At 43.1% G+C, this 23,970-nt stretch overlaps 1 protein-coding gene across 3 annotated transcripts in view; it reads right to left on the reverse strand.

The window, feature by feature from the left end:
• Positions 1–23,970, reverse strand: part of reps2 (RALBP1 associated Eps domain containing 2) — a 226,124-nt gene that overhangs the window by 136,198 nt on the left and 65,956 nt on the right. For all 3 annotated transcript variants that reach the window (XR_010964378.1, XM_067992674.1, XM_067992673.1), the window contains exon 3: positions 136–287. Coding sequence is in view for 2 of the 3 variants with exons in the window: in XM_067992674.1 (XP_067848775.1) it covers positions 136–287 (152 nt within the window). In the remaining variant the exon portion in view is untranslated. The remainder of the gene's footprint in view (positions 1–135; positions 288–23,970) is intronic.

The raw sequence follows: 23,970 nt of genomic DNA on the forward strand, positions 1-23,970 counted from the left end.
ACATCCTGAGAATGAATTTTTGTTTTAAAATGGCAAGATCTTGGAAGCACTTACACTACTGAAGACATTTGTGTGCATTTTGCAAATGTATTGAAAGTAACTTGTCTTTCTGTGTCCACAGACCTGAACTCTCACCGTTTTTCCTGTTGCACTGTCTGTGCCTCTCGGGGAGCTCACTGATGAGGCTGCACGAGCCAGTTGCCCATGAGTTTCTGCACTTTGGGGAAGGTTACCAAATCGTACCTCGCTGTCATTCTTCAATGCCAGGAATTGAGGAAGAGGCAATTCTGAATGTAAAAAGAAATATAAAACAAAATCAAAAATTCAATTCATGAAAAATCAATATTTGACATATCAAAGTACTGTAAATGTTACATTTTGGTAAGTTTATGATCGAGAACAAAATTTGAAATTGATGGTTTTGCTTTATCCTCCCTATATCTTTGCTATTTCCAACAGACCCTCCCCCCCCAACTCCCCTTCGAGAGGAAAGGTGGTGTCCATAACAAATATCATTGCGACTCAGCCAACAAGGAGATGCTCTTGCCCAGTGCCCCAGGTTCTCATCAATTGTGCTGCTTAAGTACCGGCAATACTCTCCAACTGAGGGCAGATGAATGTGGAAGTCAAAGTCAGGATTTGACCTCTTATCGTCAGGCCACAGAGTTTCAACGCTCCGCTGCTAGATCTATTAAGCTATCTTGGGGGAAGAAAAAAAAGACCTGTAAAGTGATACATAGCAAAGCAGTAACGAATTACTTCAGTGCTGCACACCAGAGAGTGGTGGGGCACAATTCTGAATATGGCAAATTTAAAATCTCAACTTATCTTGGGGCCAGTGACTTAAGGCCAGGTAGTTCCCAAAAGAGGAAAAACAAGTAGAGAGCAAATTACCCTCATGCACCTCCTGGTGGCTGGTGCAAGGAAAGTGTTGGCAGTCAGATGGGAGCAAGTCACTTATCCACCCTAGTCACTGAATGAAACGGGGTGCATCAAGAAAAATAAATAAAACAAATGATTTAATTTTACACACAGCCAGCTTGCAAGCTAATCACTTGGAAGCATCAGATAGAAACAAGATACTTTCCAATAAAGTGGGGGGGGGGGGGGGGGGGGGGGGGAGAAAAATTTGAAAGGCAAGCTGAAAATATAGCAACACATACAAAATAAATGGTAACAATGAACATCGGCATCAATATCTATTAGAAATCATAAACTATGGTGAATTATAGTACACAACTGCTCATCTTAACATTCAATTTTACTTCAGGGAAGGAAAGACAGGAGGGGGGGGTGATGGCAGTATTGATTAAGGAGAATATTGCAGTACTGGAGAAAGAGGATGTCCTGGAGGGGTCAAGGACAGAATCTATTTGGTTAGAATTAAGAAATAAAACAGGTGCCGTTACACTACTGGGTGTATTCAATAGGCCACCAACTAGTGGGAAGGATATAGAGGCGCAAATTTGCAGGGAAATTACAGAGAGGTGCAAAAGCTATCGAGTAGTGATAACTGGGGACTTCAACTATCCTAATATAGACTGGGATAACAATAAGGGGCAAAGAGGGGGAGGAATTTTTGAAAAAAAGTGTCCAGGATAACTTTCTTGACCAGTACGTTTCCGGCCCATCGAGGAAGGAGGCATTGCTGGACTTGGTTCTTGTGAATGAGGCGGGCCAAGTGGATCAAGTGTCAGTGGGGGAGCATTTAGGGAGCAGTGATCGTAGTATCATAAGGTTTAGAATAGCTATGGAAAAAGACATGGACCAATCAAGTGGAGGAGGGCCAATTTCAATGGGATAAGAACAGATCTGGCCCTGGTAAACTGGAATCAAAGATTGGCAGGCAAAACTGTAATTGAACAGTGGGTGGCCTTTAAAGGGGAGATGGTTTGGGTACAGTCCAGGCACATTCCCATGAGGCAGAAAGGTAGGGCAACTAAAGCCAGAGCTCCCTAGATGACAAAAGAGAAAGTAAGATGAAATGCAAAGTATGACAGATGTCAGGTTGATAACGTAAGTGAGAACCAGGCAGAATATAGAAAGTTCAGAGGGGAAGTGAAAAAGGAAATAAGAGGGGCAGAGAGAGAGTATGAGAATAGACTGGTGGCCAACATAAGAGGGAATCCAAAAGTCTTCTATAGGCATGTTAGCGGTAAATGGGTAGTAAGAGGAGGGGTGGGGCCGATTAGGGACCATAAAGGAGATGTACTCATGGAGCCAGACGGCATGGCTGAGGTACTAAATGAATACTTTGCATCCGTCTTTACCAAGGAAGAAGATGCTGCCAGAGTCTCAGTAAAGGAAGATATAGTTGAGATACTGGATGGGCTAAAAATTGATAAAAGAGAGGTACTTGACAGGCTCGCTGTGCTTAAAGTAGATAAGTCACCCGGTCAGGATGGGATGCATCCGAGGATGCTAAGGGAAGCGAGGGTGGAAATTGCAGAGGTACTGGCCATAATCTTCCAAACATCCTTAGATACGGGGGGTGGTGCTAGAGGACTGGAGAATTGTAAATGTTACACCCTTGTTCAAATATGGGTGTAAGGATAAACCGAGCAACTTTAGGCCAGTCAGTTTAACCTCAATGGTGGGGTAACTTTTAGAAACGATAATCCAGGACAGAATTAACAGTCACTTGGACAAGTATGGATTGATTAGGGAAAGCCAGCACGGATTTGTTAAAGGCAAATCGTGGTTAACTAGCCTAAGAGTTTTTTGATGAGGTATCAGAGAGGGGGGATGAAGGCAATGCAGTTGATGTGGTGTATATGGACTTTCAAAAGGCGTTTGATAAAGTACTGCACAGTAGGCTTATCATCAAGATTGCGGCCCATGGAATAAAGGGGGCAGTAGCAACATGGATACAGAATTGGCTAAGGGACAGGAAATAGAGTAGTGGTGAATGGTTGCTTTTCGGACTGGAGGGAGGTGTACAGTGGTGTTCCCCAGGGGTCAGTGCTGGGACCACTGCTTTGTTTGATATATATTAATGACTTGGGCTTGGGTGGACAGGGCACAATTTCCAAATTTGCAGATGGCACAAAACTTGGAAGGGTAGTAAACAGTGAGGAGGATAGTGATAGACTTCAAGAGGATATAGACAGGCTGGTGGCATGGGCGGAAACATGGCAGATGAAATTTAACACAGAAAAATGCGAAGTGATCTTGGGCTTTATAAATAGAGGCATAGGGTACAAAAGTATGGCAGTCATTATGAACCTTTATAAAACACTGGTTCAGCCACAACTGGAAAATTGTGTCCCGTTCTGGGCACTGCACTTTAGGAAAGATATGGAGTCCCTAGAGGGTGCAGAAGAGATTTACTAGAATGATTCCAGGGATGAGGGACTTTAGTTACATGGATAGACTGGAGAAGTTGGGGTTGTTCTCCTTGGAACAGAAACAGTTGCGAGGAGATTTGATAGAGGCATTCAAAATCATGAAGGGTCTAGACAGAATCGAGAGAAACTATTCCCATTGGCGGAAGGGTCAAGAACAGAGGACACAGATTTAAGGTGATTGGAAAAACCACCAAAGATGACGAGGAAAAAATCTGCAGGGCTACGGCGGGGGAGTGGGACTAGCTGGATTGCTCCTGCATAGAGCTGGCACAGACTCGATGGGCCGAATGGCCTCCTTCTGTGCTGTAACCTATGATTCTATGTCAAAATTAAATTTTAGCTTCCATTGTATCATATTCTATCTCAATAGTTTAACAACGTTTCTCAAAAGCAGATCTTCTCCACCATCTGGAAGCTGTGTCTTTTTCTATAATTTGTCCTTAGCAGAGAAGTATACTACGAGGATTAACATTACCCAACTTGGGTTTAATGTGGTTGCATGTTACGCTATTAAACTCTGAATTGTTGGCCATTAAATACAAACCAGAGTTTTAAAGCAACTTAGAGGTTTATTTACAAATAAATAGTGATGGAAAGCAGAGAGGTTTAGCAAGTACTAAAAGTACAATCTATTTGAACATACAAACATAGCAAAAGCTTGGAATGGATCAACATAGGAGCAGGAATAGGCTATTCAGCCTCTGGAGCCTGTTCTGCCATTCAATTAGATCATGGCTAATCTACGTCAACTCCATTTACCCAACTTTGCTCCATATGCTTGGCAAGAATTACTTCTAATTCTTGAGCCATTTCTGATGATTCACTAAACAAAGTGCTCGGTCCCAACAGGGCAAATTCAGCAGATTTTTGTATTTTATTCAAGTACTGCACATTGAAACAGAGCAAGAAACAGACACCTTTGACTTATCTCATAACGGAACAATTAAAAGAATTCCCCAAATTTTTGAAAGTCATGATAGATCAAACATTGTGCCTTTTACTATACAATTTTTTAAAAATAGAACTGTCTCCTCTTTATAATAGTCTGTTTCAATCCAGTTCGATGTTCCTATGTTTATATTTTTAACCTCTTAATTTTTTTGAATTTGTGATTTGCAGATAAACTTACGAAAACTATAAATGAATCACAAGCTTTCGTAACGGAATCCCTCACTCACCTGATGAAGGAGGAAAGCTCCGAAAGCTTGTGATTCCAAATAAAGCTGTTGGACTATAACCTGGTGTTGTAAGACTCCTTACATTTGTCCACCCCAGTCCATCACCGGCATCTCCACATCTTGAATGCCTTGCAAATAGGTCCATTGTTTCATATCTACACATCAAAAATACTTTATAGCTCATAGGTAGCACTCTTTGTTGGAAACAGACCCAGGAGTCGTATTCAAGTCCTATGTAAGATAATGGAATTGATCATGTGCAAACTTAAGGATTGTGTGTACAATAATATATCAGTAAATAGCAAAGAAGGTGGATTCAGAAGGGGAAAATCCTGCCAACCAACCTCCGACTTTTTTTGTTGAGGCAGTGACTTCCCAAGTAGACTGTCCAAGGCCTTTACAATGTAGCATACCTAGGTATACAAAAGTTAATTGACAAAGTTCCACAGCAAAATCTAACAGCTGATCTCAAAGCTGTGGGAAATCAAAATACATTTTGGGAATAGATATATTTTAAAAATGGCTGAAAGGATAAAAAAAAATCAACAGATACTTGTCACAGGAGTTATGTCAGGGTGGGTGGGAGGGAGGGGGAAGCAGTACTAAGTGGGTGTTCCAGGAATCAGTATTGGTACCACTGCTGTTTCTAACTTACATCGACATGGATTCAGAAACTCCAGTGCATTTTGGTCAGATTTGGATACCAAACTAGGAGGAGTAGTGGATTCAAAGCTCAAATTATAAAATGAGGTGGACAAAAAACAGCCGGGTAAAACAATGGCAGTTGAAATTTAATGCAGGCAAGTATCGCATATAGAAAGGAAAACTGGACAACAACTGTATTCCATTATTTATTTTACAGTAGCTAAAAATGAATTTGAAAGGAGGGAGGAAATCTACCTCCATGTAAGGTCTTCAAAGAGAGAAAAAAAACAAAAGCAAATTTCTACATTCTGTTTCCTGTCAGATTATCTTTTTCTTTATTCTTTCTCATCCATAAGTTATATGTTCTCGCTCCAAAAAGAATTTATATCTAAAGATCAGTATATTAGTCACTATGTGGGAAGTCATGGACACTACCAGTGTCCCTGGCGACCATGTGTGCAGGGAGTGTGTCGAGCTGCAGCTACAGGCTAACCGTCTTTCGGAGCTGGAACTGCGGGTGGATTCACTGTGGAGCATCCGCGATGCTGAGACTATCGTGGATAGCACGTTCAGTGAGGTGGTCACACCGCAGGTAAAGATTACGCAGGCAGAAAGGAAATGGGTGACCGCCAGGCAGAGTGAAAGGACGAGGCAGGTAGAGCAGGAGTCCCCTGGGGCCATCTCCCTCTCAAACAGATATTCTGCTTGAGATACTGTTGGGGGGAGATGGCTGATCAGGGGAAAGCAGCAAGAGCCAGGTTCGGGGCACCACGGGTGGCTCTGCTGCACAGAAGGGGAGGAAGAATAGTGGCAGGGCTATAGTGATAGGGGATTCAATTGTAAGGGGAACAGATAGGCGTTTCTGCGGCCGCAAACGTGACTCCAGGGTGGTATATTGCCTCCCTGGTGCCAGGGTCAAGGATGTCACGGAGCGGCTGCAGGGCATTCTGGAGGGGGAGGGTGAACAGCCAGTAGTCGTGGTGCATATTGGTACCAACGACACAGGTTAAAAAAAGGGATGGGGTCCTGCAAGGTGAATTTAAGGAGTTAGGAGATAAATTAAAAAGCAGGACTTCAAAAAGGTAGTGATCTCAGGATTACTACCGGTGCCACGTGCTAGTGAGTATAGGAACAGGAGAATAGACAGGATGAATGCGTGGCTGCAGGGATGGTGCAGGAGGGAGGGATTTAGATTCCTGGGACATTGGGACCGGTTCTGGGGAAGGTGGGACCGGTACAAGCGTGACTGGTTACATCAGAGCAGGACCAGGACCAATGTCCTCGCGGGGGTGTTTGCTAGTGCTGTTGGGGAAGGTTTAAACTAGAGTGGCAGGGGGATGGGAACCTGAGCGGGGAGTCAAAGTTGAGAGCAGCAAGAGAGGGGAAGACCAGTGGAAATCTACAATACAAATAGTACAAACAGTTGTTCAAGAACAAGTGAAAGGGAAAAGCGTAGAGCAGCAGAAAGTAAGTGTACTTTAGGCACGACAGATAAAATAAAAACTAGAAGGCGTAAGGCGATTAACCCAGCATCAAAGCTGTGGCAGGGGGTTGGGAACCTGAGCAGGGAGACAGAGGAAAGCGTGTCAGGAAGGGACAGAAGGTATGGAGTAAGAGATAAAGTGTTAAAAAAAGGAAAAAGCAGGAACGAAGCGTCACAAAACATATTTGAAAGTTCTTTGTCTGAATGCACGTAGCATTTGTAACAAAATGGACGAGTTAACGGCACAAATAACTACTTATGGGTATGATCTTGTGGCCATTACAGAAACATGGCTGCAGGGTGACAACGACTGGGAATTAAATATGCCAGGGTATTTAACAATCAGGAAGGACAGGCAGGAAGGAAGGGGAGGTGGGGTGGCTATGTTAATAAAGGAAGGAATCACTGTAATACAGAGAAATGATATTGGGACAAAGGATCAGGATAATGAAACAGTTTGGGTAGAGATAAGGAATAATAATGGGAAAAAAACACTAGTAGGCGTAGTATATAGGCCTCCTAATAGTTGCAACTCTGCTGGAAGAAGTATTAATCAGGAAATAGTCGGGGCATCCGTGGCTAAGTAAAGAAATTAAGGATAGTATCCGACTAAAAACAAGGACATATAAGGTAGCCAAACTTAGTGGGAGGATAGAAGATTGGGAAGTCTTCAAAAGACAGCAAAAAGTAACGAAAAGGATTGAATAAGAAAGGGAAGATAGATTATGAAAATAAATTAGCAAAAAATATAAAAACAGATAGCAAGAGTTTCTACAGTTATATAAAAAGAAAAAGGGTGGCTAAGGCAAACGTAGGTCCCTTAGAGGATGAGACCGGGAAATTAATGGTGGGAAACATGGAGATGGTAAAAATGCTGAACAAATATTTTGTTTCAGTCTTTACGGTAGAGGACACCAAGAATATCCCAACACTGGACAAACAGGGGGCTCTGGTGGGGGCGGGGGGAAAAGAGGAGCTAAATACGATTAAAATCACTAAGGAATTGGTACTCAGTAAATTAATGGGACTCAAGGCGGATGAATCCCCTGGACCTGATGGCTTACATCCTAGGGTCTTGAGGGAAGTGGCAGTGGGGATTGTGGATGCTTTGGTAATATTTTTCCAAAACTCTCTGGACTCGGCAAAGGTCCCGGCAGATTGGAAAACTGCTAATGTAACACCCTTATTTAAAAAGGGTAATAGGCAGAAGGCTGGAAATTATAGACCAGTCAGCCTAACATCTGTGGTGGGTAAAATTTTGGAGTCTATTATTAAGGAGACAGTAGCAGAACATTTGGATAAACATAATTTAATAGGCTTTACAAAGGGGAAAGTCATGTCTGACAAATTTGCTCGAGTTCTTTGAGGACATAACGTACAGGGTGGATAAAGGGGAACCAGTGGACGTAGTGTATTTAGACTTCCAGAAGGCATTCGACAAGGTGCCACATAAAAGATTATTGCTCAAGATAAAGAATCACTGGATTGGGGGTAATATTCTGGCATGGGTGGAGGATTGGTTATCTAACAGGAAGCAGAGAGTTGGGATAAATGGTTCATTCTCGGACTGGCAACCAGTAGCCAGTGGTGTTCCGCAGGGGTCGGTGCTGGGTCCCCAACTCTTTACAATCTATATTAACGATTTGGAGGAGGGGACCGAGTGTAACATATCAAAGTTTGCAGATGATACAAAGATGGGAGGGAAAGTAGAGAGTGAGGAGGACATAAAAAACCTACAAGGGGATATAGACAGGCTGGGTGAGTGGGCGGAGATTTGGCAGATACAATACAATATTGGAAAATGTGAGGTTATGCACTTTGGCAGGAAAAATCAGAGAGCAAGATATTATCTTAATGGCGAGAAACTGGAAAGTGCTGCAGTACAAAGGGATCTGGGGGTCCGAGTGCAAGAAAATCAAAAGGTTAGTTTGCAGGTGCAGCAGGTGATCAAGAAGGCCAACAGAATGTTGGCTTTTATTGCTCGGGGGATAGAATATAAAAACAGGGAGGTATTGCTGCAGTTATATAAGGTATTGGTGAGACCGCACCTGGAATACTGCATACAGTTTTGGTGTCCACACTTAAGAAAAGACATACTTGCTCTCGAGGCAGTACAAAGAAGGTTCACTCGGTTAATCCCGGGGATGAGGGGGTGGACATATGAGGAGAGGTTGAGTAGATTGGGACTCTACTCATTGGAGTTCAGAAGAATGAGAGGCGATCTTATTGAAACATATAAGATTGTGAAGGGGCTTGATCGGGTGGATGCGGTAAGGATGGGTGAAACTAGAACTAGGGGGCATAATCTTAGAATAAGGGGCTGCTCTTTCAAAACTGAGATGAGGAGAAACTTCTTCACTCAGTGGGTAGTAGGTCTGTGGAATTTGCTGCCCCAGGAAGCTGTGGAAGCTACATCATTAAATAAATTTAAAACCGAAATAGACAGTTTCCTAGAAGTAAAGGGAATTAGGGGTTACGGAGAGCGGGCAGGAAATTGAACATGAATTTAGATTTGAGGTTGGGATCAGATCAGCCATGATCTTATTGAATGGCGGAGCAGGCTCGAGGGGCCGATTGGCCTGCTCCTATTTCTTATGTTCTTATGTAAAAACAAGTATTATATAATGACTAGTGTCCGTGTGTAGCCTTACCATCAGGAAGAGTTTATTCCTGAACATAAATTGCTTAAAATGTTACAGGTATGGAGATGCCAGAGTACAAATATTATACAGGTTTATCATAACTGCCGACGCAGGATATCTGTAGAGCTTAAAGTCAGGACTTTGTCATTCCAAAGAACAAGAATCGGAAGAGCGAATGTTCTCGTTATATTGACATTGCATCTATAGCTACTCTGATGTCTCAGTGGATAAATTCACCATGTTGCGTGGGGGAAGATTTTGAAATGGCCTAGGTCAATGTGTGCCAAAGGGACTTTCCCCAGATCCTGAACCACTTGGTGAGAATAACCAGTGCGCCTACGTCCATACCTCAAGACTGCTGAATTTACCTTGTGTACAATCTGGGAAATCTTTATAGCTACACCAGGCATTACATCATCTGTACAAAATACTTTTAAGATACGGCATCTCCATGATATAGAATTCACACTTTTTTTGAAAGTCTGCTTGAATTCAAAGTTCACATATTCCAAATCCACAGCACACTAAGTACTGAGCAATCACGTGGTCTCCAGCTGCACTAGAACCACAAAGAATACAGTGTATCGTTCTAATTGTTTTTAAAAACAATTCTTCAATTCATTTTTGAAACAATGCTTAAACAGAATACTGGTCGAGAGAATGCATTGTGGCAATACTTGGGTTAAAATTGGTGTCTCGTTATGGTGCTGACCATAACTCATCTTATTACGTATCATTCATGGGTCAAGTTCCGCATCTCTGAAAATTACGATAAATAAACGACTCAATGTGCGAATTTCAATACAATGAAAGACAAGTAAGTTTAACATAATATTTCAAAAATATTTTAAAGTAAGAGATTAATTTTTTTTAACACCATAAGCTGTGTCTATCTGCTGAAATGGTTAATTTTGCCATTTGAAGGAGGGTAATTATGGTTGTGTCTTGAAGTTAACCCACTATTTACTTCCGCTAACAGGTTAAATTTCTTCTGCTGCTTCAAAGTTTTCACAAGCAGTACCCCACGTAGTAATTAAAGGTTTTATAGTGGAACTCAGTTTGTTTGATCAAGTTGCTGACATCTACTCCTTGCCTTCGGGTTCTTAACAATCATGGAGACAGAATCCAAAGGGGCAAGAGTGCCGGTCAATGGCTTGAGAACAAAACTACGTGTTTCTGAATATGGCCTGCGTTGTGGAAATGTAAGTATCTTCATTCTGTATGGCAACAAAATATATTTACAACATGTAGGTTTCTCGAGTGCATATTTAGACATTAGAAAAGTAATTATGAGGTAACTGCGAGGCATGCAGTTCAAACATTTTATCCAGTAACTCCCATTACCCAATCGCTTTACTCAATTCGGTAAAACATGGAGCTGGCTTAAAACCTTTATTTCATTAAAGGACACTGCTACATTCTCAAATGGAAGCTGGTATTTTGGCTTCCCAAGTAACAGCTTTAAGCAGCTAATGTTTCTGTAATATAAACAAGGGCTCCAGATGAAGGAGGGGGAACTTCTCTTTGTACTGAGGATTCCAACCAAATTTTTTTTTATATTCGTTCATGGGATGTGGGCGTCGCTGGCGAGGCCAGCATTTATTGCCCATCCCCAATTGCCCTTGAGAAGGTGGCGGTAAGCCACCTTCTTGAACCGCTGCAGTTCATGTGGTGACGGTTCTCCCACAGTGCTGTTAGGAAGGAAGGGAGTTCCAGGATTTTGACCCAGCGAATATGAAGGAACGGCGATATATTTCCAAGTCGGGATGGTGTGTGACTTGGAAGGGAACTTGCAGATGGTGTTGTTCCCATGTGCCTGCTGCTCTTGTCCTTCTAGGTGGTAGAGGTCGCAGGTTTGGGAGGCGCTGTCGAAGAAGCCTTGGCGAGTTGCTGCAGTGCATCCTGTGGATGGTACACACTGCAGCCACAGTGCGCCGCTGGTGAAGGGAGTGAATGTTTTGGGTGGTGGATGGGGTGCCAATCAAGTGGGCTGCTTTGTCCTGGATGGTGTCGAGCTTCGAGTGTTGTTGGAGCTGCACTCATCCAGACAAGTATTCCATCACACTCCTGACTTGTGCCTTGTGGATGGTAGAAAGGCTTTGGGGAGTCAGGAGGTGAGTCACTCGCCGCAGAATACCCAGCCTCTGACCTGCTCTTGCAGCCACAGTATTTATACGGCTGGTCCAGTTAAGTTTCTGGTCAATGGTGACCCCCAGGATGTTGATGGTGGGGGATTCGGCGATGGTAATGCCGTTGAATGTCAAGGGGAGGTGGTTAGACTCTCTTGTTGGAGATGGTCATTGCCTGGCACTTGTCTGGCGTGAATGTTACTTGCCACTTATCAGCACATGCTTGGATGTTGTCCAGGTCTTGCTGCATGCGAGCTCGGACTGCTTCATTATTTGAGGGGTTGAGAATGGAACTGAACACTGTGCAATCATCAGCGAACATCCCCATTTCTGACCTTATGATGGAGGGAAGGTCTTTGATGAAGCAGCTGAAGATGGTTGGGCCTAGGACACTGCCCCGAGGAACTCCTGCAGCAATGCCCTGGTGCTGAAACGATTGGCCTCCAACAACCACTCCCATCTTCCTTTGTGCTAGGTATGACTCCAGACACTGGAGAGTTTTTCCCCGATTCCCATTGACTTCAATTATACTAGGGCTCCTTGGTGCCACATTCAGTCAAATGCTGCCTTGATGTCAAGGGCAGTCACTCTCACCTCACCTCTGGAACTCAGCTTTTTTGTCCATTACAGCCTTGGTCCAAACATGAAGTCTGGAGCCGAGTGGTCCTGGCGGAACCCAAACTGAGCATCGGTGAGCAGGTTATTGGTGAGTAAGTGCCGCTTGATAGCACTGTCGATGACACCTTCCATCACTTTGCTGGTGATTGAGAGTAGACTGATGGGGCGGTAATTGGCCAGATTGGATTTGTCCTGCTTTTTGTGGACAGGACATACCTGGGCAATTTTCCACATTGTTGGGTAGATGCCAATGTTGTAGCTATACTGGAACAGCTTGGCTAGTGGCGCAGCTAGTTCTGGAGCACAAGTCTTCAGCACTACAGCCGGGATGTTTTCGGGGCCCATAACCTTTGCTGTATCCAGTGCACTCAGCCGTTTCTTGATATCAGTGGAGTGAATCGAATTGGCTGAAGACTGGCTTCTGTGATGGTGGGGATATCGGGAGGAGGCTGAGATGGATCATCCACTCGGCACTTCTGGCTGAAGATGGTTGCAAACGCTTCAGCCTTGTCTTTTGCACTCACGTGCTGGACTCCGCCATCATTGAGAATGGGGATGTTTACAGAGCCTCCTCCTCCCGTTAGTTGTTTAATTGTCCACCACCATTCACGACTGGATGTGGCAGGACTGCAGAGCTTTGATCTGATCTGTTGGTTGTGGAATCGCTTAGCTCTGTCTATAGCATGTTGCTTCCGCTGTTTAGCATGCATGTAGTCCTGAGTTGTAGCTTCACCAGGTTGGCACCTCATTTTTAGGCACGCCTGGTGCTGCTCCTGGCATGCTCTTCTACACTCCTCATTGAACAGGGTTGATCCCCTGGCTTGTTGGTAATGGTAGAGTGAGGAATAGGCTGGGCCATGAGGTTACAGATTGTGCTGGAATACAATTCTGCTGCTGCTGATGGCCCACAGCACCTCATGGATGCCCAGTTTTGAGCTGCTAGATCTGTTCTGAATCTATCCCATTTAGCACGGTGATAGTGCCACACAACACGTTGGATGGTGTCCTCAGTGCGAAGACGGGACGTCGTCTCCACGAGGACTGTGCGGTGATCACTCCTACCAATACTGTTGTGGACAGATGCATTTGCGACAAGTAGATTGGTGAGGACGAGATCAAGTAAGTTTTTCCCTCGTGTTGGTTCGCTCACCACCTGCTGCAGGCCCAGTCTGGCAGCTATGTCCTTTAGGACTCGGCCAGCTCGGTCAGTAGTGGTGCTACCGAGCCACTCTTGGTGATGGATGTTGAAGTCCCCCACCCAGAGTGCATTCTGTGCCCATGCTACCCTCAGTGCTTCCTCCAAGTGGTGCTCAACATGAAGGAGGATTGATTCATCAGCTGAGGGAGGGTGGTACATGGTAAGCAGCAGGAGGTTTCCTTGCCCATGTTTGACCTGATGCCATGACATTTCATAGGGTCCAGAGTCAATGTTGAGGACTCCCAGGGCCACTCCCTCCTGACTGTATATCACTGTACCGCCACCTCTGGTCAGTCTGCCCTGCCCGTGGAACAGGACATAGCCAGGGATGGTGATGGAAGAGTCTGGGACGTTGGCTGAAAGGTATGATTCTGTGAGTATTGCTATGTCAGGCTGTTGCTTGACTAGTCTGTGGGACAGCTCTCCCAATTTGGCACAAATCCCAGATGTTGGTGAGGAGGACCTTGCAGGGTCGACTGGGCTTGGTTTGCCTTTGGCGTGTCCGGTGCCTAGTGGTCCGATGCCGGGTGGTCCGTCCGGTTTTATTCTTATGACTTTTTTTAAGCAAGATTTTACAACTGAGTGGCTTGCTCGGCCATTTCAGAGGGCAATTAAGAATCAACCACATTGCTGTCGGTCTGGAGTCACATATAGGCCAGACCGGGTAAGGATGGCTGGTTCCTTAGGGAAGGAAACCAGTGAACCAGATGGGTTTTTAACGACAATCCGGTAGTTTCATTGCCACCATTACTGATACTAGTATTTTAATTCCAGATTTAAAAAATTTAATTAATTGAATTTAAATTCCCCAGCTGCCGTGGCAGGATTTGAACTCATGACTCTGGATTATTAGTCCAGGCCTCTGGATTACTAATCCAGTAACATAACCACTATGCTACTGTACCCGTATTATACAAAAGGCTAAATAAATTGCCCCACTTTGCAAGATGACTCACTAATGTGGGGAAATGTGACGTGCTTTTTCTTTTGCATCATTCTGCAAAGATAAATTGTGCAGATTCAATTAAGTGAATCCAATCATAACTGTTGCTCCGATGGCCCACTTGCTGTGAAATAAAGCAGCTTAATTATTTGCACCAAGCCTCATCAAATGTTTGCTCGGTCTGCCTTTGAAGAGATTGAGGAAGTGCACATGCAAAAGACATGAATATCCTGTTTGGGTCACAAGGGGGCGCTATTGTTACAACCCTAGGTCATGCTGTTGTATAAGTGGATATCGGGCAGTGTGAGTCAACTTGCATAAAAGTAAGGCACACAGGAATAAATGACACCACTGAACCTGAGAAGGCATGTACAACAGAGTGAATGAGAATTGAAAAGAGTGGACTCCACTCCCCAGTCTTTTTTGTCAGTATTAGTGTGAGGACATTGTAATGCATTTGAAAATAAATTGAATAATACACCAAGTCTTCCTGTCCTTGCAGATAACTGTAATTTTACCACAACTAATCCAAATGGAGGCCGAACGCATCTCACTAGGATGCCAGAGTTAAGCAGGTGACTGCAGGCTAAAATGAAAGTATATCTATACTATTCTGATTAGAATAGCTGATAATGGTATTATATTCAGGCCAAAATAACCAAAAAGATCCCCGAATGCTTGAACGTCAAGGAAGTCAGGTTGCGCAGGGAGGCATGGAATTTCAGGTTATCGAATGTTCATTGCATTGGAGTGAGTGGTTTTACATATGATTGTTACTGTGGTATGCTGAAGTTTTATTCCAGGTGAAATCCTTTGCTGCTAAAGCGTTACCATGTCAATAGGGCAGTCCAATACTTTAATAAGAAAACAAAATAAGAATATTACGGAGACTAAAAACACTGCAAATACATCCCATTTCTCAATGATGGTGACCTTGTAATCCCTTTTTTGTAATAAGCAGCAACGCTTGCTGTGAGATCTTATGGAGACATAGGATAAGGTCAGTAGCTAATACCAATACCAGATAAGGTTTTCTATTTATTTTCCTAGGCATATAAACAAAACTTTATCGAGGAAGGGAAGGATAGACATTCTCAATAGGTTTGGGGGGTTGGGGCCAACCAAGAGAGTGATCTGAGATACAAGCCAAAATAATCTAGAGAAAAAGAGGTCAGAAGACCAAAAATGAAACAGCTTCGGACACAGAAGTAGGCCTCGGGAAGAAAATGCGCTCTAGCGTTTTGCATCACTGTACAGGCAACTCTGAGTAAAATTAAACAAGAACAGAGAATACTGGAAACACTCAGCAGATCTCAGATGAGTTAACATTTCAGCTGTGGACCTTTTGTCAAAACTAGTCTGGCAAAGGGTGCACACCTGAAATGTTAACTCTTCCGTTCTCTCCACAGATGCTGACTGACCAGCATTTCCCACTTCTGTTTCACATTTTCAGCATCTGCAGTTTTTTGCTTTTTGTTTGAAGAATTAGCATTTTATTCAGAAATGTTTTTTTTTAAATGGGTTTCTTATACTATAAATGTTACTTCTTACCTCTAATGTTTCAGCTGGGGAACACAAATTAAGAACATTGGGGAAAAGCCCCTGGCACAACAACTCAAACCAGCTTTAAACCTACCAGGTGGTGAATTGACACTGCTAGCTCTTACACATTCTGGTTAACACTTAACCAAGGCCAACATTCAGCCACACCACCAGGCACACAAACATGATCCACGCTTCAGTTAATATACTAGTGGACCTCTCATGGCATTACTCACAGACACAGAATTAAGTGGGTCTCTCCCTCTTGGTCTCCTGCTGTTTGTTTGCCTTCCATCATGTCTTTCACTTCTCTGTCTGTTTCTCAGATACTTTCTCTCATTGTGCTCCATATATGTTACTTTTTCTCTCTTTCAATTCTTCTTTCTCCATGCCTTTGCTTCCCTCCATCTCCTTTCACTTATCTGGGTCAACCACACTCTCTGTCTGCCTACGATAACAGCAGAAATGATCTTGCATGGAGAAAAGACATTCTAACTTGCACTGACATACATACAAATGTATTTCAACACAGCTCCACAGCTAGTTTTTTTTTTAAAAAACTTTCTGCACAAAAATATAAAACTTTTGGTGTCTAAAAGAATTCCTTTACTTTCCGTGATCTCCACTTTTTGTGTAATATCCCATACTTAAGTATATAGGAATCCAACTGTGAAATCAAGAAGGATTTTCAGCAGAAATCAGACACACAACCAGGTCTCATGCTCTTCAATACTGGGAAGAACTTACAGGCGTAGGAAAACAAAAATAAAGTTGTGCCAGAGCTTTTGGCCAGGGAACAATTGCACAGAGACTACAGTCCACTTTATTCAAGGGCAGGTGCGGCTGTTGGCTGGGGTGCAATAACAGGAAGATTTACAGCACCAATGTGTCACAGTGATAGAAATTTGGATTAGCACTAAGATTTCTATTACCAAAGAGCAGGGAGGAAGTACCACCATCATGAGGCACCCTCCCAACACTTCAAACAAGACTACCAGAATGTAAACGCTACATAATCTAACCTATAATTTTCCACACTAGGCTGCCTGCACCAACATGTTCCGCCTCCCAGACAAAAGCATGGACTCACAAACACATTATTTCAAAAGCACTTAGTCACAGCGATCAATCTCGGTCATATGCACCTGCGAAGTGTCCCATCTCTCTTCACCCTACCCTTTGGCTAATTTCAAAACAAACATGGAAAACGCTGGAGGAGAGCTGGCAGCTTGCGTCATAGACCATATCAGGGCCTGGGGTGATCCACAGCCTTGCCTGACGTTCAAACACAGCTGCTGCCTCATAGGTTCATCTGTTCTCAGTCTGCCAAAAGCTGGAGGCCACCTGGACAGCATGGACTTTGTTTCCCCTCTGTGGTTACTGGGGTTTAGTTGTGGTATTGCACTGCGTAGAGATGGAAATCATCAATATGTTACCTGAGTATGTTTACCAGAAGAGATTGGCATTTAGAGACCCAGAATTGGATGAATTGAATTTAACAATGCCAGTCCCAAGAGCCTCTGCCAGACAGCAAGGTTGCCCAGATATATAATTCTGTCTTGATACAGTGTGGGATCCACATTGTACAAACACAAAGACTGTAGCATCACTTGGGAATGAAATCGCAAATGGACAACACATGCTGGCAAGCCTTGTGAGATTAGAAACCAATTCAGCTTTTCATTAGCTGCAGTTTAACTTTAACCAGCACAAAGCAAACTTTGATCCAGCTGGGAATTTTTTTTCAAAAAAAAGTTTTTAAAAATGTTTTAATAGTATCACAACAGCTAGCTGTTCCTTGGTGATTTTTGGGTTACGTGTAAACACACAAGCACGGTGCTCCACCTGCCTGGCCAAAATACAATACAATGCCTGCATTACAATTTAGCCCTGCTCTGATGAGGTTAATCAGATGTTATAGGCCTGGTACCACAGTCTGATATGCAAGCCAGCAAATCTTGGAATTTGGGGGGGCGGGGGGTGCAGGCGGGTAAGAATCAACATTAAAAAAATATATTTTGCAGTCTTTGTGCTGCCAACAGGCACTACATTATGTCTCTGTGTGCACACAAGCCATTTAAAAAAAGAAAAGAACAGATAGGCCTGTTGAACCAGATTCCAAATTTAAGCTTTTCTCCCCGAGGAATAAATCTCTGTTTGGACACTTTTGGGATAAACCTTCAACTGAGCATTCATTACTGTAGAGGTTAGTGGTTGGGATTTTAATCATTTGGGGACTGTGCAGAAAAGGGAGGGAATATAATGAGGGAAAGGAGTTGAAAAGAAGGTTAGTTCAATTTTTTGCTCAGTGTGGTTTGGCTGAATTAATTCTGAAGCTGAATTGGAGCCAGTTTACTCATCAGCTGTATTCAAAAACTAGAAAAGGCCAACTCTTCCAACATGTGGGTGCCAAACACATCTTGGTGCAACGCAAAATAAATATTCCAAGAGAAATGTAATGTAAATTTTAAATCCCTGCAAAGAAATCCAAAGTTATATAGATCCTCATTTAAAATAGAAACTCGCCAGTGGAGCTTTTGGTCAGCAGTGGAATCACAAATGTTTAGGGGGGAAAACCCCCATAAATTTTGAACAACAAAACATTAATTCAATTCATTGCTTCAGGCTGTAGTCGGTGCAAATCAGCCATATAACTCCTGCTTTGTTTCATGACCCAGCCACCCATCGCCAAACAGCTGTTAGCGACCACAGCACATCGGAAACTGAAATGTCACCTCCCCTTCACTCACTCGTGGGGGAGACTAAAACTAAAGGACCATAAATAAGAGAGTCACCAATAAATCCAATAGCAAACTCAAGAGAAACTTCTTTACCCAGAGAGTGGTAAGAATGTGGAACTCGCTACCACAAGGAGTAGTTGAGGCGAATAGCACCGATGCATTTAAGGGGAAGCTAGATAAGCACGAGGAGAAAGGAACAGAAGGTTATGCTGATAGGGTTAGATGAAGAGGGGTGGGAGGAAGCTCGTGTGGAACATAAACACCGGCATAGACCAATTGTTCTGAATGGCCTGTTTCGGTGCTGTAAATTCTGCGTCATTCTATGTAATCTAGGTTGTCCTCTAGATTTCCCCCCTTTCTGTGACACATTCAAGGCAGGTGGGAGAAGGAAAATGAAGTGGGGAAGCCCAGTGTCACTTCCCCACCACTGAAGAAATCCACATCAAATCTCCTGGAGTGGTGCCCCAGGTGGCTGGGATTGCCTTTTGAAATCACACTCAACTTGTGTCAATTCAATTTAAGTTAACTTGAAATGCCTGGCACACCATTTCCCTCCCCTACCACCCGTGACTTGTTTCACTGAAAGAATGTCTGCATTAAAGAGGTCTTGCTTAACACTTGGTGGCATCAGACAAGTGGAAGTAATTTAAAAAGGTCTCCTTCATAACTTAAAGCAAAGTTTTAAATATTGCAATGTCACTTTGTGGACTTACCTTCACATTTATCTCAGCATTACTCTTACTGCTATGGTTTCTCTCCTTTTTCCCCCGAAATCCATTCACCACAGGAAATGGTGTTTCCACTGGGTATTCCCCTTGAACCCACTTATGACGAGGAAGCAAGAGAGGATGAGGAGAAGCTCTGCAGGGACACCAGGCCTGTCCGGTACCACAGAAGATGTCTCGCACCCATCCACAGATGCCCAGAGCCATGGATCTACTGCCAGAAGTGCCCACATCTAGACTTCACCAATGAACCATGCACGAGAAGACTGAGCTTCCCTTGAGAGAACATTGAAAAGTTCGGCCATTTGTTCACCCCAGACCTGGAACCTACTTCCACCAAAGGCACCGCGTTGCACGTGGCAGTGAAAGTCACTGCAGTTCTCAACTTTTAGGCCTCAGTGTTCTTCCAGGCTGCATCAGGGGACATTAGTCATATGACCCATTTGGATGTACACCACTGAATCAAACAGGTGACTGACTCAATCGTCATCACCTTCCCTATGGAAACTGGTAATCAACGAGAGTACTGCCCGATTTTACTGAACGACAGGGAGCTGCTATGATTCTTTTATCCTGAGGCGATTCAACATCCCACAGCTTTTTGCTGCTGAGGCAGGTCTCTGGATGGTTCCTGGGAGATAGTGGTTCATGACATCAATACAGTTCCTTTGTACCCCAAGGAACACTTATGCAACTAGGTTCATGGTGCCAACAGAATAGTCATTGCACAGACCACTGCGATTTGGAAAGCCAGCTTCAGATATCTGGACAGCTCTTCAGTACAGTCCTACCAGGGTATCAACCATCATGATGGTGTGCTGCATTCTCCATAATTATGCCCTTCAAAGGGGACTCCAGATGCCATCCTGGGAAGAGGAAGAGTCGCACGATAGATTTTAGGAATCTCTCCTCGTAATATAACCCTTGGAATCATAGAATCATACAGCACAGGAGGCGGCCATTCTCCTCATTCGGGTATCTCAAACGGTGTATACCAACAAAATCTTGGTGTTCTGATTTAGGCTTTATCCACCAATGAGGCAACCATTCTAAACATGACCCTTTTGGGACCTCCAAGTCCACAAAATTCAAACAGGACAAACCAGAGAATAAGAAAATAAAAGCACAAGTAGAATGGAGTTGGCCGGGCTTCATGGGCCAGATAGTCAGGCCTCAGCCTAGGCTGCAGTTTGGACACCCCTGCCTTTCGCATTCACAATTTGTGGTTATTTCATATTGCGATTGTGGCTGATGGCGTGGGCTGAATTGTTACCCATGTTGTTTCATAGGTTCCAAACCAAGAATTCAGTATGGTCCAACCTCCACAGTGCAAATGGAAATCCATCAGATGCAGTCTTGAGAGCATACTTCACCTGTGATTCAACTAATAATATCTAGATTTAATGTTATTAACTTCAGAGAGTTATCAATTTGATAGTTATAGATTATATTAGACTTTAATGAATCTCCCAAAGTAATGCTCATGGTTTAGATGGAGGAACATGCGGTTTTAGAAACAGCAGTATTATTGCATGTATCACACAATTTCCTATACAAATTTTTACAGCTCAATAGTCTTTTCCAAATAGGTATAAAGGGGCATCGTTGAGGAAAGCACTTTCCTGCCAAGGTGGAACTGTGTTTAAACTAGCCTGCGTTTTTACAGCCACAAAGTCTAACTGGACCAAATAAATCTGAACATCTATGGACTCAACTATTCCCCAAGGGGAAGTGCTATAAAGAGGCACATTTCAGGGTCAATTACAGGATAATAGCTAATCAAAAGCAAAATACTGCAGATGCTGGAAATCTAAAATAAAAACAGAAAATGCTGGAAAAGCTCAGCAAGTCAGGCAGAATCTTTGGAGAAAGAAACAGAGTTAACGTTTCAGGTCGAAGACCTTTCATCAGGACTAGAAGATATTGAAGAGTTCAAGTTTTTAAGCAAGTACAGAGCCTGGGGAAGGGGGAGGGGGGGGGGGAAGGAAAGAACAAAAGGGAAGGTCTATGATAGGGTGGAGGGCACAAGTGATTAAATGACAAAAGGGATGATGGTGCAAGGCAAGAAAGTTGGTAATAGGACAGGTTAAGTAACAAAAGATTGGTTAGTAGCAGCTGGATGATACATTGAACGTGGAGGCTGGTGGGAAAGTGAGGACAAAGCGGATCCTATCATGGTTCTGGGAGGTAAGGGACGGGGGGAGGGCAGAAGTGCGGGTAATAGGACGGACACGGTCAAGGACCCTGTCAACTACAGTGGAGGGGAATCATAATGTTGAGGAAAAAGGAAGACATATCAGAAGCACTGGTGTGGAAGGTGGCATCGTCAGAACAGATGTGATGGAGACGGAGAAACTGGGAGAAGAGAATAGACTCCTTACAGGAAGCAGGGTGGGAGGAAGTGTAATCAAGGTAGCTGTGGAAGTCTGTGGGCTTATAATAGATAATTGGTTGACAGCCTATCCCCAGAAATGGAGATAGAGAAGTCAAGGAAGGGAAGGGAAGAGTCAGAGATGGACCATGTGAAGGAGAGGGAAGGGTGGAAATTGGTAGCAAAGTTGATTAAATTTTCCAGTTCGGGACGAGAGCAGGAAACAGCACCAATACAGTCATCAATGTACCGGAAAGAGATGAGGGAGGGGACCAGAGTAGGACTGGAACAAGAAATGTTCCTCTCTTTTAACATCTTCCAGTTCTGACGAAAGGTCTTCAACCTGAAACATTAACTCTGTTTCTTTCTCCACAGATGCTGCCTGACTTGCTGAGCTTCTCCAGCATTCTGTATTTATTACCTGTTGCTCAACGAACTATGTAAGGACAGACTGATTCAACTTAAAGAGAATATCTGTTCATGGTAGGTTTCCTACCGGTTCAATTGTGATTTGTTGCTATTTTTACAGGTGCAAGTGTGACATACGCTTCACAGCTGTGACTTTCAGATGCGATGGACACGAACTAGATGAAAACACTTTTATTACATGTATGTAGATAATCTCTAAATTGATCCCATTTATATGGTACACCAAATCAGTCAGGACAGTCACAGATTGGATACTTTGGATATGTAAATTTATACACTGGAGCTGCCTTCAATCTTATGGGAAATTGTATGAGCAAAAACTAATAAAAAATATTTTTCTACCATACATACATATCCACACTTACGAGGAATTTTTATTTTAAATTATATATAGATTTTAAATACATTGGAAAAATAGAATCTGTCACAACAGCAGAAAGTGATAAATCTCTCCAATTAAGAAGAAAGGCACAATTGACTCACAACTTCATCACTCAAGACTTATCCAATCAGCTTTATCTATGGAGCTATCAATCATACCCCTCCGCTGGCTGTGTCATATCCTCTATATACACAAACCAGTCATGTGGAGAGCTGTCCTTTAGAACTGCAGATGATTGCAGAAAAGTTGGATGAATCATGAGTGAAATGAGCCACATTAACTCCGTCCATCCTGGATGAGACTGCTAATGCAAGTGTTGTACTGGTAGGATATAGATGGTTGTCTTCTATATGGATTGAGTTGGAATATAATTCAAAGCGGCTGATTTATTAGATTGCGGCCAAATTGTATTCTGGCCATCAACTTAGTATTTATTCTGGATGATTTATTTATCAAGGAAAATGCGAAGGCTGAAGGACCAGCAATTTTTCAGTCAACGTAATCTAGTACATTAAACACAAGGTCCAGCATGGTTCAGTCCAGACAATTGCATTCTTCCTACATAATCTAGGCTGATATTTCAATGCAGTACTGAGGGAGTGTGGCACTGTCAGAGGTGCCGTCTTTCGGATGGGACGTTAAACCGAGGCCCTGTCTGTCCTCTCAGGCAGACGTAAAAGATCCCATGACAATATTCGAAGAGCAGGAGAGTTATCCCCAGTGTCCAGACCAATACTTATCTCTACCAACATCATTAAAACAGATTATCTGGTCATTATCTCAATGCTATTTGTGGGAACTTTCTGTGCGCAAATTGGCTGCCTACACTACAACAGTGACTACACTTCAAAAGTACTTAATTGGTTGTAAAGTGTTTTTGATGGCCTGAGGTTGTAAAAGGCGCTACATAAATGCAAGTCTTTCTTTTGTCACAGCCCAAAAACAAACAGCTGCAAAAAAAGAAAATTCAAAGAAACTACCTACAGACTGACATGACTGGCTACAGCAATAATCAAAACATTTCCAAATAATATTATTTTATCTATCATTGGTCTTGGTTGCTCTCATTTACAGACACAATTTTCATGAAGTGCACTTATATTAATAGTGATTAACTTCTGTATGTTTATTACTGACAGAGTGCCATAAAATGTAATCGGTTTCCCCTTCACAGCCACTTTAACATTGGAACACTGGGCTCCAGCTATAACTAACGCAGCAACTCATCCTCAAACCCAGCCTTTGAGGAGTCATAGCCACTTCACCAGGAAACAATTCCACTCAACACTCCTGTCTCTGATATTTCAAAGAGGTACCCTAGCAATAATTAAAATTAATTTGGAAAGAAGCTGTTTCGAGAAGCAAACCAGGTTAAGTTTAGAAATACAGGAGGCACAGCAAGAAATTATACTTTTGTTTTATTGTATTGTTTATGGCCAAACCCATCAAGTCCCCTACATTTGGCAGGAGTCTCATGTGGGATAGCATAGGGTGCATTTACAGTGGCTGTAGTTCAGGTTCTAGCCAGGTAGAACCATGTTTGCACGGTGACAGGAATAGGGAGTCTCAGTCATATTTAAAAGAAGATAGTCTATAT

Source organism: Heptranchias perlo, chromosome 11, assembly GCF_035084215.1.
Source record: "Heptranchias perlo isolate sHepPer1 chromosome 11, sHepPer1.hap1, whole genome shotgun sequence".
Taxonomy (NCBI): domain Eukaryota; kingdom Metazoa; phylum Chordata; class Chondrichthyes; order Hexanchiformes; family Hexanchidae; genus Heptranchias; species Heptranchias perlo.